The sequence below is a fragment of the Pezoporus flaviventris genome, unplaced genomic scaffold (genome assembly GCF_033815535.1).
Source record: "Pezoporus flaviventris isolate CSIRO_AGI_PZ_B2104156 unplaced genomic scaffold, CSIRO_AGI_Pfla_v1 ptg000131l, whole genome shotgun sequence".
Lineage (NCBI taxonomy): Eukaryota > Metazoa > Chordata > Aves > Psittaciformes > Psittacidae > Pezoporus > Pezoporus flaviventris.
The window spans coordinates 2,894,735-2,912,239 of NW_026892679.1; the positions used below are offsets into that span (position 1 = coordinate 2,894,735).

A 17,505-nucleotide genomic window follows, 5' to 3' on the forward strand; every position below is an offset into this window, starting at 1 on the left:
AAGTCAATGGTTCACTCGCTTCACCCCACCAAAGCATGTTTAACGTAAACTCACTCAGGAAGAAACTTTCTGTTCACATCAGTGGATGTGTCTTTAGCAGTTTGTCCCATTCTGTGGTTTTGGAATATTAGATTTTTCGGTTTTTTTTCTTTCATTTACTAAGACATCAAGAATTTTCCCATTTATACAGAAGTTTCCATCTGGACAGGGAAAAGTCATTTTACTATTAAATTGCAGTTGAACTTTCACAATACTTAAGTTTGGTTTGTATAATTTTTTTATATATTATTTCTAGAAAGAGAGGTGTTCAAATTAAGTGAGTTTGAACTATAATAAATAAATGTGTCCTTTTCTAAAATCATCTAATAGTAGGTACTCCAAGGTATCAGCTGCCTATTATCAGTGGATGAGTTAGTGTGTGCCTGCTATACTGGTCTGCACTTGTGTATGCTGTTCATGAAGTATACCATTCACTTACTATAAAGATTATTATTCCTTCTTTTCTGTTTGTTTGGTTGGTTTTTTGTCCCTGTCATTTCAGGAAGTGTACTTCAAGAACCTTTCAAAGCAGAAACAAAAAGAAGTCATGGAGAAGAATGGAAACAACCACAAACTTCGCGTTTGTGTTGCAACTTGCAACCGTGCAGATTATTCCAAGTTGGCTCCCATTATGTTTGGTATTAAGGCAGAACCACAGTTCTTTGAGCTCGATGTTGTGGTGCTTGGTTCCCACCTGATTGATGATTATGGGTAAGGTGTATTTCTCCATCTCTGCTGATCTGTTTCTGGGATGTCAGCGATAACATAATGAACATTAGGTAACAAAGTCCTTGTTGTTACTAATGTACACAGCAAATTTTTTTCTTTTTTTTTTTTTCAGATTTTATTTTGCAGCTCCTTCTGAGATAGCATATTTATGATTTGGGTTTTTGGTTTTTTTTGCCAATCTTGGTATTTTAGAAAATTTTGTGTAAATGCTGTAATTGAGATCTTCAGCAGGATCACTGACTATTTGAAGTGAGAAACCCAGCTTATGCAGCTATCCTTGAGAATCTGATGATTATCGAATGAGGATGTGCTACAGTTCTTTATTTTCACAGGGAAAAGATAACCTTCAGTCATTTTAAGTTGCAGCTCTTCTTCTTTGCATTAGAGAAAGTACTTACATATTCCATATCCCAGGGGAATATTTTTAGTTTTTACTTCCAGGATTGTGGAGGAAGGAAAGGGTGGTTGTCTCTTTCTGACAAAATGAATAACTGATAGATATATTAGGTAGGGTTTTGCAGGAGAGTTTAGGGTCTTCTCCATAACGCCCTATTAAGTAGGCAGTTGGATCACCTGCCTGGGAGAATGGAATGTCTTGGTCCAAATCCCTTCTTTTGGAAGGACTTCCCACATTCCTGATGAATATCCCTGTATTTGCTGGGGAAAAGGCAGGAGGAACAACATACAAATTGTTGCTGGTGGTTCGGTAGTTTGGTTCGTTTTGCTCAGGCTGCATTTACCAGTAAGTGGTATAGATTGGAAAATGCTTACTTTGCGATCAGACTTTAGGTTAAGGCTGGCAGCATATCAGCATTGTTGAATTTTTAGAAATATTATGCACATCTTCAGTTGAAGACATTGTGGACTTTCCAATGAAAAATTTTGGCACTTCATAACGATTCATAGTATTCAAGGAATGTTTACATTTTATCATTATGGAATGAAGCTAGTAGTATGTGTGGAAAATCTTTTTCCTTTAATTTTAAAGCCTGTTTCCTTTGAACTTAAGGCCTCTGTGCAGTGATTGCTTAAGTGTGTCTTCATATATCTGAAGTACAGAATCTGAAAAATGGATGCTAGCTGCAGGATGTCTTCCTTGAACATACAGGCCTAGTATCTGTTGGGATTTATATGTTTGTCCAGCAAAGTCAATACACTGCTCAGGAGTCAACACACCTTTATTGAAAGGAAATCTTATGAAGTGCCAAAATTTCTCATTGGAAAGTCGAAAACATGTCTAACTGAAGATGAAATCATGCCATATCTATTATCTGAAATGCTCTGAAAACACATGAACAAAGAGTTTGATTTATGAACACATTCATCAAAGCTCCTCCTTAAGGGTGTCTAGAAGAACCTGATGTTTGGAATATAAGGGAACATACTCAAATATGTTCATATTTTAACATTCTATTAAAATCTTAAAAAACAGTTTCTTCAAGTGAAGGAGATGCAGTAAGTGGGCCCTTGTTCAAACCCAATACAACTATAATACACACTTATTTTGTCAAGCTGTGTTCCTGTAAAACCAAATTGTATTTACTCTAACCCTTTTCCTTTTCCCTTCAGTAATACCTATCGTATGATTGAACAAGATGACTTTGATATCCATACAAGACTGCACACCATTGTGAGAGGGGAGGATGAGGCAGCTATGGTGGAGTCAGTGGGACTTGCGTTAGTCAAGTTACCAGATGTCCTGAACCGCCTGAAGCCTGACATCATGATTGTTCATGGGGATAGATTTGATGCTTTGGCCCTGGCCACATCTGCAGCCCTGATGAATATTCGCATTCTTCACATTGAAGGTGGAGAAGTCAGTGGGACTATTGATGACTCAATTAGGCATGCTATAACCAAACTGGCCCACTACCATGTGTGCTGTACAAGAAGTGCAGAGCAGCATTTGATAGCCATGTGTGAAGACCATGACCGCATCCTTTTAGCAGGCTGTCCCTCATATGATAAGCTTCTCTCTGCAAAAAACAAGGACTGCATGAGTGTTATACGTATGTGGCTAGGTGAGCATACCACTCCTAATGTTTTTCATATGACTTTCAACACCAGACAAACTCAGTAACTAGGTTATGAGCTTGTTGACCAGTGGCTCTAAGAAAAGTACAGGGAAAAGGAGACTTTTTGCTAGGAAATTCAAGTTTGCTTAACTAGAGTTAAATATCAAACACCAACCTGATGCTTCTCAAAAAAATAGTGTATTTATTAATAGTATCTAGTATTTCTTTCTTTCTACATTTTTGCTTGTTCTGTGTTCTACTGTCTATACCTGGAAAGCTACAAATCCATCCTGGTAAACACATCTGGTCCTTCTGCCACATCAGAAAATACAGTTCCTTAAATTGGTTATTTCTCTGAGCTGAACAATTTAAAACCAGAATGCTCTTGTCTGAACCATTATTTTGATGTAAAGGATGTATTTAAGTAGAATCAAAGCTGTTAAGGGCTAATTAAAAAAAAAAAAATCAAGGGGAATTTATATTACAAACATTCTTTTGAGGAATGCGCTGCAACAGGACAACATGTGCCAAATGCTTTTCATGCTTCACTGACTTTAAATAATTGCTGTGGACAGCAGGGTTGTGTGTTTTGTTTTATCTTTGACAAAAAAGTGGCCTGCATGGTACATTAACCTGTGTAGTTGGAAGCTGGAATGTTCTTAGGTCAGTAGGTGAATGTTTTTATCAAATGTACTAAATCAAGTATGACTGACTTTTTTAAAGCAATGGGGATGCAGTCTTTGAGGATGGACAACAGACAGAAAACCTGAGCAGCTTCAGAGGTTTCATGTTATTCCACGTTATCACTGGTGTGAGAACAGGCTGTTGATCCTATTACAGTCTTGCAGAACTTTAGATGTCAACCTGCAAGTTAAGAGTTTGTTGGGATTTAGGTAGTGGTCTCTAAATTTAGTTACAAGACTTGCTTAGAGAGGCAAATACCAAGCTGGATCTTCCTGTTACCCTGTTGGGTTTTACTGTAGGATTAAAGTTTTTGCTAGATACCCCATTCAGTGCCTTGACTGATCAGGATTTCACAGCAGTAGTTTCAAAAGTATGTCCTCAGTTCCTCTTACTATTCTGTGCCAATTAAAAAAACTTTTCTTGGAATCCATTTGGACAGGTGATGATGTCAAAACCAGAGATTATATAGTTGCTCTGCAACATCCTGTAACCACAGATATTAAACATTCCTTAAAGATGTTTGAGCTGACACTAGATGCACTCATCTCCTTCAACAAGAGAACACTTATTCTATTCCCTAATGTGGATGCAGGTGAGTAAAATACCTTCATGACAGAGAGACACATAACAGATTGTCTTTAAAGTATGCATTGGTTCTTACGGAGTGCTTTTATCCACAAGTTTCCAGCCAGATGAAAATAGCTGATGGTCTCTGCATCACATATGCATCTGCTGCAGCTCCATCTTCACATTGCTGAAGCATGTTGCACCTTTTCAGTGTGGGTAGGAAGATGAACGGAAACCATGTAGGAGCAATATTAATTAATGCCTCTTAACTAAAAACCACCAACAGATTTTTGCAGTGTATTTTGGGATCTAACCTGGGCTTGCATGCCCAACTCTGCAACATACACTGTGAGGATAAAAAGAGAACAAAACCAAATGAGAGCTGGTAGCTCCATGAACTGCTGTGAGCTCCTTTGCATGTTTGGACTTTAAACAGTTAAAGATAGAACTTTATGAATGAATCATTCATTCTACCTCTTGCTTTTCTGCAGGAAGCAAAGAGATGGTTCGGGTGATGAGGAAGAAGGGCATTGAACATCATCCCAATTTTCGGGCAGTAAAGCATGTCCCATTTGACCAGTTCATTCAGCTGGTTGCTCACGCTGGTTGTATGATTGGTAACAGCAGTTGTGGTGTCAGAGAAGTGGGAGCATTTGGTACACCTGTCATCAACCTGGGGACACGTCAGACAGGGAGAGAAACAGGTACCTGTTCGCTTGATGACTTTAATTTCCTCATGGTTCCGAGGTTTTTTCTTCCACAGGATAAAGTCAAGTGAATGCTTGACAGAGGCCATCTTGCAGTATCAGTGCAGCATAATTTTTGACCCATTTTAAAACTTCACTGGCTGTTCCTGTATGCTAGTGCTGCTTGTGTGTTTTACCTAAGATAATGAGGCTTTTGTCTACAGACAAGTTAAAATCTGCATTGGATTCCATTTAGCAGAAAAGGCAACTAATTGTTTTGCCTTATAGCTAGTTTGCTGTGTGACGTGTATTAAGATTGTGAATTTTTCACCACTTCAGGAAGTGACTGTATTGTGATATTTCACAGATATGACACAAATAGCCAGTTACCCTGTTTTTATTTGTGTGGTTTTAATTTAATAATAGAATTCTGTTGAAGGCTAATATTCTACTCTACTGTGTTGTAATGCATGGCAACATGTCATAGGTGTCACCTATTGCTTCACTGGGAGCTAGGGGAGGCATGTAACCAAGGAAGAGCCATGTTGATCTAGCTGCAGTCTTCCCTGCTCAGGAGAAATAAAAATAGTTCTTAAATTCTAAAGCAGTTCTTATCCCATACTGTAGTTTGAGGATCTGATATGTCCTATTATGTCTACTTTTGTCATTAGGTGAAAACGTTCTTCATGTTCGTGACGCTGACACACAGGATAAGATTCTGCATGCTCTGCAGCTGCAGTTTGGTAAACAGTACCCATGGTAAGTACATTCATCTTGCTTCATTGGAGGGGATGTTAAAGCAGGAGGGTAGAAGGCTTTTAGTCCTGAGGTGGTTCACTGTATTTGGTCAGAGTGCTTTTAATGCATTAATCTGAGGTTACAGTTTTTCATTTCACATACCTCATTCAGAATTACAGAGCAATGTCTGGTATGCATATTAGTATTTGTAGAGCAAAATGTAACTACCAATGTTTTGATAAAACTAGTAATTTAACATCCAACAGAAAGTCAAGAGAACAAAATTCATGTGTTAGCTTAGACTAGGATGGTTAAGAGACCTCATTCCATCAGAGCACCATGGGGAGAATGCCCTGTCTGCCTATCTCTGATTTGTGCCTGAGAGGCACATGGTTTTATAGGTGGGTTGAGCTCAGGGATGATACACAGAGAGTCCTGAGTACAAGCTTCCAGGAGAGCTGCAGGACTGTAGCAAGATGCTTTCCACTATTCTTCAGCCTTACAATATTAACCCTCAGTTCTTTAACACAGAAGTTCTTGAAAACTTCAGGACATAATATCAGTCTAGTTAAGGACAAGATTCAAAAAGTATATTCCTTAAGAATCTCAGTAGAGCAATAAAACTGAATTCTGTAATACCAAATGTTTGACACCATGTATGATGGTATGTTAAAACAAGACTTACATGTTGAAACCTGACATGACTGTACAGTGTAGTATTACGTAGTTATCTCCTGTGTCGTAAGTACTACTTATTTGGACTTGTAGCACAAATGTAAACTTGCTGTAATTTTAGAGCTTTACTATATGGGTCCTTTCATTAAACTCTTAATATTATTCTTTTTTGGCATCATTAACTTTCCAATTTTCTACATTCCCTGTGTTGTATTCCAAAATGGAGCTAATACCAAACTTGCACTATCTGTTGTATGATATTCAAACTGACACTGTCTGACATATTCCATGACAGACACTAGTAGTTTGAACTGCACGATTGTTATAATAGCCATATCATACTTTTGTAATGATACAGTGTTGCAGCCTTCTGTCATATCAAGAACTTTATATAGATTGGAGTGTTATTTCCAATTTAATTGATTTTTTTTTATATTATAGCTCAAAAATATATGGAGATGGTAATGCTGTTCCAAGGATTTTGAAGTTTCTTAAATCTATCAATCTCAAAGAGCCATTGCAAAAGAAATTCTGTTTTCCTCCTGTCAAAGATAATATCTCTCAAGATATTGACCATATTCTAGAGACACAAAGTGCTCTGGCTGTGGATCTAGGTGGAACAAATCTCCGAGTAGCAATTGTCAGTATGAAGGTAAATGTCCTGTTGTGCTTTTAGACATTCTGCAAACTCCACTGGGCTTTGTGGTTCTGTCCTGCAGTGGGTATAGGGGTTTACGATGCAAAAGAGCTCTAAAACAAACCAGTCCTATTGGCTTTTGCTTTTGAAGGATAATATGGGTTTTTCCCTCTGCTGTACAATTGGTTGCACCTTTCATACAGTCTCAATACAAGTTGCCTGCTGGTTTACTCTTTAAGACTGCTGTTAAACTAGCAAAGCCCTCCCTCTGCAGGGAGTCATTCAGACCTCAGATGATAGGGCCACTTTCATATGTGTTGGTTCCCCACAAAAGGTGACTTAGTCACCTTGCACATTTTTACATGTCAAGTGAAAAAGGGAGAGGCTCCAAGAGCAGTCTTTTTACTTCCCCATTGCCTTACATGGCCAGGTAATGGGCACACAGAACCGATCTGAGCAACAGCCAGCATTTAGCAAAGCTGAGGGAAAGTGGGTGGGTTCAGGAGAACAGAGCTTTGCATCTCTTCTACCAAGAGAAGAACAGCCAGAGATCAAAAATTCTGAGTATATTCCTGCTTAGAAATACAGTCAGTAACAGTACCGAGCCTCATCTGGAACAGTGGTCACTATAATCATCACACCCCAGAGATGTAGCTCACTTGGAGAGAGAATCGGGAGGAAAACCAGTAATAACTATTACAAACATGGAAAACGGGGAACAGTTGAAGAAACTAGAATTGCTTAGAGAAAACTGACAGGGGGAAGAAAAAGTAGCCTTCAGAATGTAAAAGCCTCTTCAATGAAGAGAAAAATCAGATTCATGTGTGCATGAACATGCAGTAAAGTATAAAAACAGTGGAACAAAAAATTATTTAAAAGTTTTTCTTACTATCTAGATTAGCTGTAAATGCAAGAAAAGGCTGGAACAGATAGTCTGGAAGGATATGATGTTTTCATTGCTGAAATGATACGAAAACATTTAAAAAGGCTCAAAACCAGCTGAATTTTAGGTTTTTGATCTGCACTGGGAAACAGTGGTGAATTTTGAGTTATTTGATGCTCTTCAAAAATCCTGTCAGGGGTTGGCTGGTTGGTTGTTTTTTTTTTAAATCAGAGTGAGAAGGGTCAGACTTTCATAATAAAATTCACACAACAGATGTAAGCATTTAACAGGAAATGGTAGAGTTGAAGGTGTATTTCTTTTTGTGAAGAAAAATATTAGTTTCTCCTTTTAAAAGCTGTTGTCTGCTGATAATGTTTGCTGCAGCCTTGTCTTCCAGAATAATTTCCTCTTGATTCCTCTCACCCTCCAAAACAAAAGTGAAGAGGAAACATAAACATAAAAAGTTTTCAGTCCAAACCATTCTATTATGGTGCTGAGATGGTGGGATCTAATTCTCAAACCACTGACATCTTGGAATTTTCTGTTTTGTTTTGTCAACAATGATTCAGGCGTGCTGCACATAAATTTTTGTTACACCTCTTTGCTTAGTTGTATTAATAAACTGCTGTTCACATAGATATACTGTAAAGTACAAGGGATGTAATAGGGAGAATATTATTGCTAAGCAGCGCATTTTCTGCAGTTTCCTGGCCTAATCCTGTAATGTTCACATTATGTTAAAATCAGTTACTTACTACCCATGGATTCGGGCATCATAATGAATGCTTTCATAACCACTATAAGACTCCAGAGGTTGAAAATAATCCTTTCCTCCTGGACCCTCCCTCCCCTATACAACATACATCATAGGAGATGCAATTCCAGAAACACTTCCAGTGACTCAAAAGTGTAATTGCTGGGAAGAAAAGTTATTTCTGAACAGATAGGAAATGTGGCACTGAAATGTCTAGCATTTCTGTCTGTCTGACTCTCTCCTGCTGGTAAAAGATTAGTGTCTGTGACGCATGCAAAACCTTCATGTAGTCAGATTGGAAATACTTTATTCTTCGAGTACTATGGGATTTCTGTCCTTCTTAGCAATTGCTGCTCTCTCCCTCTTTTTTCCTTTTTTTAATACTTTAATGTTGAGCTTACTTGCATTGCTGTATCATGGTTTACTCCTAATACCAGTTTCAGTAGCTCCTGTGTTTGCTTACACAATCCACTTGTTACTTCCAATATCTGTTGTATTTCAGACAGGGTGTTGATCACAGTAGCAGAATGTAATGTCTGATCTTGCAGATTTGTCCCTCAAGAGTTGTCACGAATCTTGCACAGACAGCCTGTAAGACCAAGATCTAAGGCATGCAGCTCTATTATTTTTTCAAAGAGACAAGTTATGACTGTTTATTTTCAAGTTCACCTCTAGTTTAAAGTGAAGTTTCATCATGAAGTACATTTCTGTGGGGTACCTTTTGTTGTTTTTAATTTCTAGGGTGAAATAGTTAAGAAGTATACTCAGCTTAACCCTAAAACTTACGAAGACAGACTGGAATTGATTCTAAAGATGTGTGTGGAGGCTGCGTCAGAGGCAGTAAATGTGAACTGCAGAATTTTGGGAGTAGGTAAGTTAACAAACATTAACTTTGTCTTTTCATCCAGGTTTTTCAACACAAAATCAAATTGCTACTGGTTAATTTAAAACACCTTTCTGAAACAGATTTTGTCTATTTTAAGCTCTTAAATTATATTCTTCACACACAAACTTTTTTAAGTGAAAAATGTGAAAATGAGAGGCTGACTGCAAAGACTGAAGTCGTTCCAGTCCGTAACAGCAATGAAAGCAATCTGAGTTATATCTAAACTATATCTAAAATGTGTGATGTATAGACTTTGTGTAGATTTTCCCTGCAGTCTCAGAATTATGAATCAGATATTTAGCATATATTGAAAAGCTCTTGAAACAAATGCAGCTGGAATCCTCTACCGCCTGTGAGCCTTTCCTCATGGCCAGGATCAGATGCAGCAGAAGTCTCAGTTGCACGAGAGCACATGAAAAAGGCTAAAAACTTAGATTAAATCTGCAGCTAACAAAGACAAAAGCAGATTTTCTGTTGATTTCAAGTTTACTTACACTGTAGTATAGTTCCAAGTTAAACTTTGTTTTTATACCAGGCAGGAATCAGTTTAATGATGATGGGGGCTTTGGTCTTAGATACTACCGTATATTAATGTGACCATAATTTTTAAAAAGGACATAAAATCCTCATTTTAGCTAAGAAATGCTCCAAAAGAGAAGTAGTTTGCTCCAGACGAAAGCTTGCTCAGATCACATAGTATGAAGAAAAGTTAATCTGAACTTCTATTAAAAGTATTTTTTCAAAACAGTGTTAAGTACGCAAAGCTGTAAGGAGATAAAAGTCAGCCCTTCAAACCAAATCCTCCAGATTACCCAGTGGGTAATACACGACTTAACCACCCTGATTATTTTGTTGTGTCCTAATGCTAAATCTAAAACCTCACAGTCACTGTGGAAAAGATGGTGATCTTTGCAGTGCTCTACTATTGGAGATACCAAAGAAAATTTTACAGTCAGCTACACTTATTAGGGTAATGAAACAGTAAACTGGTTTACAGAGGTTTACATGTTGGGGAAAAAAACTTGCCTTCTGTTTGTCATTTTATGGAAATTACAGTCCTATTTATTCTTCAGTGCCCTTCCTTCTGCAGCTCATTGCTTACAGTTCAATTACTGACTTATGAGGGGAAAAGTTGTACCACAGAATAAAAAATTTCTCACCTGGATATTTCTATTAGCTGTTCTTTGCCACATGCAGACTCATAGTTTGAATCAGAATACTAGCTGAAATTGAAAGTTCTCTTTAAAGAATGGCATGTAATTCATATGGGAATAATTAATGTATTAGATTCTAGTCATTTCCTTAAGATTAATAATCATAGAAAGGAGAGTTCCCATAACTTTGGAGGAATTTTTGCAAGACCGAGCAGAAGGGCTGGGGTTAATCACAGACTTTATCAGTAACATTGGATTTCTTCCAGCTGTTATAGGTTAAGGGAGAAGTAATAGCCATTGGAAATGAAGAAGCAGGAAGAGCTAGCAGAAACCAGTGGAAAAAAAAAGTGTTTTCCTCCATTTAGTCCTATAAACTGCTGTCTGCACTCAAAATACTGTGTACAGGAGCATAACTTTGATTGAAGAACTCCCACTAATACAAAACAGGTTTGCAGGGTGGTTAAAAATTAGGACTCTGGAAAAAACGTAATTTTCAACATCTTTTTGTCACAATCAGCAGATAAGTTTAGATTGCAATAGCTGTGCAGTTAGTTTTAATTTTGTTACATTTGTTGGGTTGTTTTTTTTTTCCACTCAAATAATTTATATTAAAAACAGCTTTCTGAAAATGGGGGAAATTAGAGACTATCAGGCAAAATAAACTAGCAGCTGTTACTGATGTTTTGGGTTTTTTTTCGTTGTTTTTACTTTTATAAAACAAAGGAGACCCAGATCTATACACAAACGATACAAGTACTTAGGAGAGCTATATCTTTATATATATATATATATATATATAATATAGCTATTATTTGCTATATTAGGCAGTATTTAAGTTACCTTTCTGGAGGTGATAGTAGAGAAAAGAGGATGAAGAGATAACTTCTGCTAGTTCCTATAGCTGTTTACATCAATTACAGAATCATGGCATTTAGACATGTTCTACTAAGCTACTGCTGAGTTAGCAACTAAGTATTAAATGTTTTGTTGCAATAAACATTTGGTTAGTAAAATCCTAGGGAGACCTTCACAGATTGATATTGGGAATGTCATTTCTTTTAGGTACTTGCTGACAAGTTCTCAGATGGCTTGTTCTTTACAAAGTGAGATTTTTGGGAGGGTAAAGACACCATCCACACCCCCCCCCCTCCCCACACCCCCCCCAAGCTTTAATATTCAATTCAGCTTTTGTGGCTGCTATTACAATATTAACCCTGGGACTCTTTGGTTTTGTCTGAGCATCTTTAGATAAGGGACACAATTATATAATCTCTGTACAAGAATAATACATAAAATGTTCAAACTTTTTTGTCCAGAACTAAATACCTCCATAATAGAGTGGCTTTTTGAAAGGTCCTGACAGAGTCCATTAACTTTGGAAGCATCTCCAGCCAGAGAAAGCTGGTTTGGCTAATAATGCCTATTACTAACTATTATCCTGTTCAGTACAGTACTGAAAAGCAATGTATTTTTTCAGTAGAAATCACTACTCCAAGTCCAGCTATTATTTTTAGTCATTCCAAATCTTGAGATTTACAGGAAATTTCAGGACAATTCTACTGTTCCAGGGTTTGAACAATTTATTTTGTACAGTTTTTGTATGCCTTTCATACATGACTAAAAAGAAACACAAGTATTATGTGATTTGCTGCAATCTTGCCTGAAGTAGGAACATTAACTCCCTGACTAACACTAACCATTACCTATCTAGTTAGTCTTAAGATAATGGGTGAATTGTGATTTGCGCAATGGAGTTCTACAAATTACTTTTATGTGCCAGAAATTGCACTGACTTAGAAATTTTTATTTTCACAATCTGCTTCAAAGCCTCATATTAGAAGTCCAAATAATTGTCATTGAAGAGAAAAACATTTATTTAAGTGTAATGCAGACTTAATTTTTGTATCTGGTATTTCTGGGACTTAGGTATTTCCACAGGTGGACGGGTAAACCCCCGAGAAGGAATTGTGCTCCATTCTACAAAACTCATTCAGGAGTGGAGCTCTGTGGATCTTAGAACTCCAATATCTGATGCTCTGCACCTGCCAGTCTGGGTGGACAATGATGGAAACTGTGCTGCTCTAGCAGAAAGAAAATTTGGTCATGGAAAAGGAATAGAAAATTTTGTAACACTCATTACTGGTACAGGTGGGTATGTTGTTATAGTCACTCAGGGGCTCAGCTGACCTTAAAAGCACAAACACCACCACTCTGCTAGGAAAATATTATTAGGTTGTTAATATTAGTTTCTTAAACCAAAAATCCTTTTGCCACTATATCTATTTGTTTCTTTTAGGGTACTTTTTAATAGATTCAGGGAAGTGAAACTTTTTGCATAGTATAAGCTTCTTGATAAAAGAAGTTACGATGATACAGCTGTGCAGGCTAAGCATTTTTTCAAAATTGGGGAAATCTGAGCAACTTTAGCTGGAATAACTTTGGTTTTTTTTCAGCGTTACACCTTATTTCTCTTCCAGCTGCAGGGACACAAGTCATCTCAGGATGTATATTTAGGAGATGAGGAGCTGAATATAAGATATGCTTATTATAGCTCAAAGGCAAATGGGGGGTAACTTTTTTTATTTGTTAAGTATATGAATCCACCCACGGTTTGGGAAGGGGCAGCAGAGGATTGCAGATTTAAGTGTCCTGGCTTTTTAGCGCACAGGTTTAGCTGTCTAAATACATCACTAAAACATCTTCTCTGAAATGCAAAATTGTAAGGCCATTTGAAAGGTTAGTTTTGTGCATAGAAAGCATGACTCACAAGCTTGAAAGAGCTGTCAGTACCATCCATATGCTTCTTAAGAAAGGAGCTTTATATAACCATTCTAATATCCATGTGAATATGAAGGAGCTGTGAGTGTGGTTATCAGGTGTGTCAAACAGAGAAGAGTTCTTCAATAACCATAATTTTCAGTTTCCAGTGCAGAAGACCACAGATGCACATATTTTATCTTGGCTGTATTAGAATAAGCAAATGTCAGTCTACTGCAGAATTGGGACCTTTAAAACCTGTTTGATTTCTGTATTATTTTTTTTTTCCTAATCTTTGCAGGAATTGGAGGTGGAATCATTCATCAACACGAATTGATCCATGGCAGTTCTTTCTGTGCTGCTGAGCTTGGGCATATTGTTGTATCTTTGGATGGACCAGAGTGCCTGTGTGGTAGCCAAGGATGTATAGAAGCATACGCCTCTGGGATAGCATTACAGAGAGAAGCTAAGAAACTGCATGATGGTATATGTGTACTTTATTTCTGAAAATATGATTGCTAAATTTCAGCATAAAAAGACATTTGCAAAGATAACATTAAGCAAAAAAGACTTGCCATCTTTTTGTAGGAGGAGTACAGTCAACCAGACAGGGTTCCTCCTATGGCCACCCAGGAGGCACCACAACCTGCATAGCACAATGGAGTTCTTTTTCAGTAGTGGCAATACCCAGGCAAACCACTGTATCAAAGTTAACAGAAGCAAGTAGCAGACTTTAGTCTCTCCCTTTTAAGCATGCTGTAAGGTAATCTGACAGGCATTCTGTGAGGTTTGGTTTCACAGTGATTGTCTTTCAGCAGTGACTTCTTAGTCTTTGAGAACATTTATATTTTATTTTACAAACCTTTGGGGATGACAAGACTAGTGAAATACCATACTGTAACTGTTTGAATTTGATGCCCTGCTTCTGCAAGCAGTTCCCTGACTAACACAGCTGTGACCACTTCACCTAAACTCAGGGTAGAACAGATTGGTGAGGATTCAGACTTCAATATGCAAGTAAAAGAGATGCAAAGATCTTAGGTGCTTGTTTGTCACCCTACACTTCTTGACTTCTTGACATGTTTTTCTCTTGGCTTTCTCTTCTCTTCAAACAGAGGATCTGCTTTTAGTAGAAGGAATGTCAATGAAGACGGAGGAGGTTGTTAGCGCTGCACATCTCATTCAAGCAGCTAAACTGGGGAACTCAAAAGCAGACAGCATTCTCAGAACAGGTGAGAACACAGCCCAAAGGGTGGAACCTTCCCATTACTGTATTTTCACGAATATGGAAATGGTAATGACCTGTAACGCTACAAACACAACTCTACATATTGAAGGCGTTGCTATAAAAAAATTAATAATGGCAGTGAAATGTTAAATATAAAAACTGAATAAATTGTGAGCAGAAGTGTGTATTAAAAGTCTTTGTTCAATTAGAAGATGAAAAGTTTCTGCAAAGGTCAACAAACTCATTTTGGAAAATCTGAGGACATTTCTTTGTAGGGAGGTGAACGGCTAGTCTGAGCAAGCAAAGACAATTTACATGCTATTTTGCATGGGATAGTTTACTGTTTTACTAGCTTTAAAGACAAGCCTCTTCCTCATACGTAGCTGATAGCATTAAGATGGTAATGCCTTCCTATTTTCTCTTAGCTTACAAGTTTGTGGTAATGATTTGCTTTGCCTTTCACATCCGTATCATTGGATAATGCATTATTGTGCAATAAGATTGCCTTTTTTATCTTTTACTTTTGGAAGAAAAGTTAATGGCAAACTCATACTATCTGATACTATAAGCTCAAAACTAACTGCCATATGAAATAGAACACTTTCCTGACAGTGTCATTTGCTGCTAACACACCTGTTTCAACTACTGATGCCTGGACTGCTTTGAGTATTCTACTCTATTTCTCTTTTATCTTTTCAGCTGGGACAGCATTAGGCCTTGGAGTTGTGAACATTCTGCACACCATGAACCCATCTCTTGTGATCCTTTCTGGAGTTCTAGCTAGCCACTATGTTAATGCTGTCAAAGACGTGATAAATCAACAGGCTCTGTCCTCTGTTAAAACTGTGGATGTGGTGGTCTCAAATCTAGCAGATCCTGCTCTTCTTGGGGCTGCTAGCCTGGTACTGGATTATACTACACGTAGAATATACTAGGTACCTGGAAGAATGACGGAAATGGTCTATTCAGATTCCTAAGGGGGGAATACTTTGCCCGAAATTTTTTCTTTGATGAGAGCAGCTACTGGTTCAGAGTAGCGTTCTGAATAGTTAAGTGACTACTTCAGCATTTCCTATTTGAGGTATTACGTTTTTGTATTCTGCCTAAAGTTTACCTGAATTCATAGGAACTGATGTACAATTCTGTTGTTTTTAATCTTAAACCCTTTCTGGGGGTGAGACCGTATGTTGCTTTTAAGTGTAGCTGAATTATTTATGAGAGTATCTTGATGTACAGTGGGGAATGTTGGTATGGTGTGTCTAACTACAGCTGACACTTGGGGATCCATATCTCATTTTCCACCTATGTGAAATGAGAAGGATACAACGTGACCAGCTTTTCAGTTTTCAGGCTTCCACCTGCAAAGTAAACACAGTGTAGTCACCAATAGCAGGTAATAGTTTCAGCAGCGGGTGGAAACAAGGAAAGTTGCCTCTACAATCAGAAAAGCTGCGTCCAGAAATTGTGGTTCATTAAGGAGCTGGCAGAGGCAGTTATTTATTTTTATTGCATAATTTTTAGAGGGCAGAGGCCCATTTTGGAGTCTTTGCACATGAAGGAAAAACACCATGGTCTACAGAGCTTACAGCCTGCAGAGTAGTCCAACCACACTGACCGGTGTAGCAGTGAGCATCTTTGTCCTCCAGCTATGGCCAGCAGTAAATTATCTCAATATTATTGTTTAGGATTTCCTCAAGGGACTCAGCCTAATACTTTTGCAAATGAGCAGAAAGGGTACTTTTTATTCTGTGGCAGGCTGTTAGCTGTATTTCAGCTCTGTCTCACATCTGATCATGAAGACTCTACTTTTCAAGAAAACTCTTTCAGTGCAGAGTGACACAGGGCCTCTCCTCAGCAGCTCTGGTGACTGGAGGTACGCTGTTCTTCTCCTGCATTCACCATCAGCTCACAGGATGGAAAGTCAAATCTGAGCCTCATCCTCACCTTCAAGACATTGGGAAGCCTGGGAGCAAAGTTTCTGAAATGCCAATGAAGGTTTGCCTAGCTAAACCACAGTCCTCCTTGATATATGGCTGTCTTTATTCAGCTGCTTTTCAGCACACTTCCAAGATACAGTAGTAATAACTAATTGAAACAAGGAGAAATTGGAAAACAGACCCATCTAGCTAATCGGCCATCCCAGAAAAAAGGTACCTGTGGAGAACAGTCACAAGACCATCCTCTCTTCTGCATTTAATGGTCTGTTTTGACATCTGACTCAGCCACCAGTGATATTCTCAGAAGCTAGTACTAGTACTTTAGGGGAATTAGAAGGGGCTCTTTCCACACTCAGACTTCTTCTGCAACTATAATGAAACAGTTTTCTGCAACCACTGCCCTCTGCTGCACAATAATCTTGGCCTGAGTAGCTGTTAGTGGTAAACGACTCCAGTGGCTAATTCTGGGATATATATAATCTACACAAGTTGCCTTCACTTCATCCTCTCTTACACAAGGAATGCTTACTGAGAACTCACATTTTTACAGCTGATTTTAGAACCTCTGGATCTCCTTGATGTTTCCAGGAATAACACTGCAGCCTCTATATCATAGTTTTTCTCAGAATCAGCGAATACTGGCTCTTAACCATTTGCAAAGTTGTAGTAGGCTTTGTGGCACCAGGGGTTCTTACTTCTTTCCCCTCTTTGTCTTGGTTTACTTGGTGATTCCCACTGACTTCAGTACCAGAACGGTAGCTCCTTAAGTGGGTCAAGGAGAAATAGCCTCTAGCATCGCAAGTAATCCTGAATAAAAATGGGACCAGACTTTTGCTTTCCAAACCTCATGAAGTTCTGTATTTTTCCTGTCTCTATTTCAGATAAGTTTTTCCTTAGAAGCTGAAGGGAGGGTGCAGAGACTAAAACACATCTGAAAAGTTTTTCTGTAAACACCTTTAATGTTTTGTGTTGTTAAGAAACTGGTTCTTTAAATGCATTTGAAAACATTTTTATCAACTGGACAAGAAGCTGCTGCATATGTGCATGTGGTACAGAAGTCCTTGCAGTTTTCCCTGAGAAGTTTGTGGGTTTATAAAATCAGAAAGAATTAAAAAATCATATTTAATAGCATAAAA

The 17,505-nt window shown here is 38.0% G+C and overlaps 1 protein-coding gene across 2 annotated transcripts in view; it reads left to right on the top strand.

Moving 5' to 3' along the window:
* The window catches only part of GNE (glucosamine (UDP-N-acetyl)-2-epimerase/N-acetylmannosamine kinase), a 28,919-nt gene extending 11,414 nt beyond the window's left edge, over nucleotides 1-17,505 (top strand). For both annotated transcript variants that reach the window (XM_061478767.1, XM_061478769.1), the window contains exons 2-12: nucleotides 542-750; nucleotides 2,338-2,789; nucleotides 3,907-4,059; nucleotides 4,526-4,738; nucleotides 5,392-5,479; nucleotides 6,575-6,785; nucleotides 9,149-9,278; nucleotides 12,374-12,595; nucleotides 13,506-13,688; nucleotides 14,320-14,436; nucleotides 15,132-17,505. In XM_061478767.1, the coding sequence (XP_061334751.1) occupies nucleotides 542-750; nucleotides 2,338-2,789; nucleotides 3,907-4,059; nucleotides 4,526-4,738; nucleotides 5,392-5,479; nucleotides 6,575-6,785; nucleotides 9,149-9,278; nucleotides 12,374-12,595; nucleotides 13,506-13,688; nucleotides 14,320-14,436; nucleotides 15,132-15,367 (2,214 nt within the window). In that variant the 3' untranslated portion in view covers nucleotides 15,368-17,505. The remainder of the gene's footprint in view (nucleotides 1-541; nucleotides 751-2,337; nucleotides 2,790-3,906; nucleotides 4,060-4,525; nucleotides 4,739-5,391; nucleotides 5,480-6,574; nucleotides 6,786-9,148; nucleotides 9,279-12,373; nucleotides 12,596-13,505; nucleotides 13,689-14,319; nucleotides 14,437-15,131) is intronic.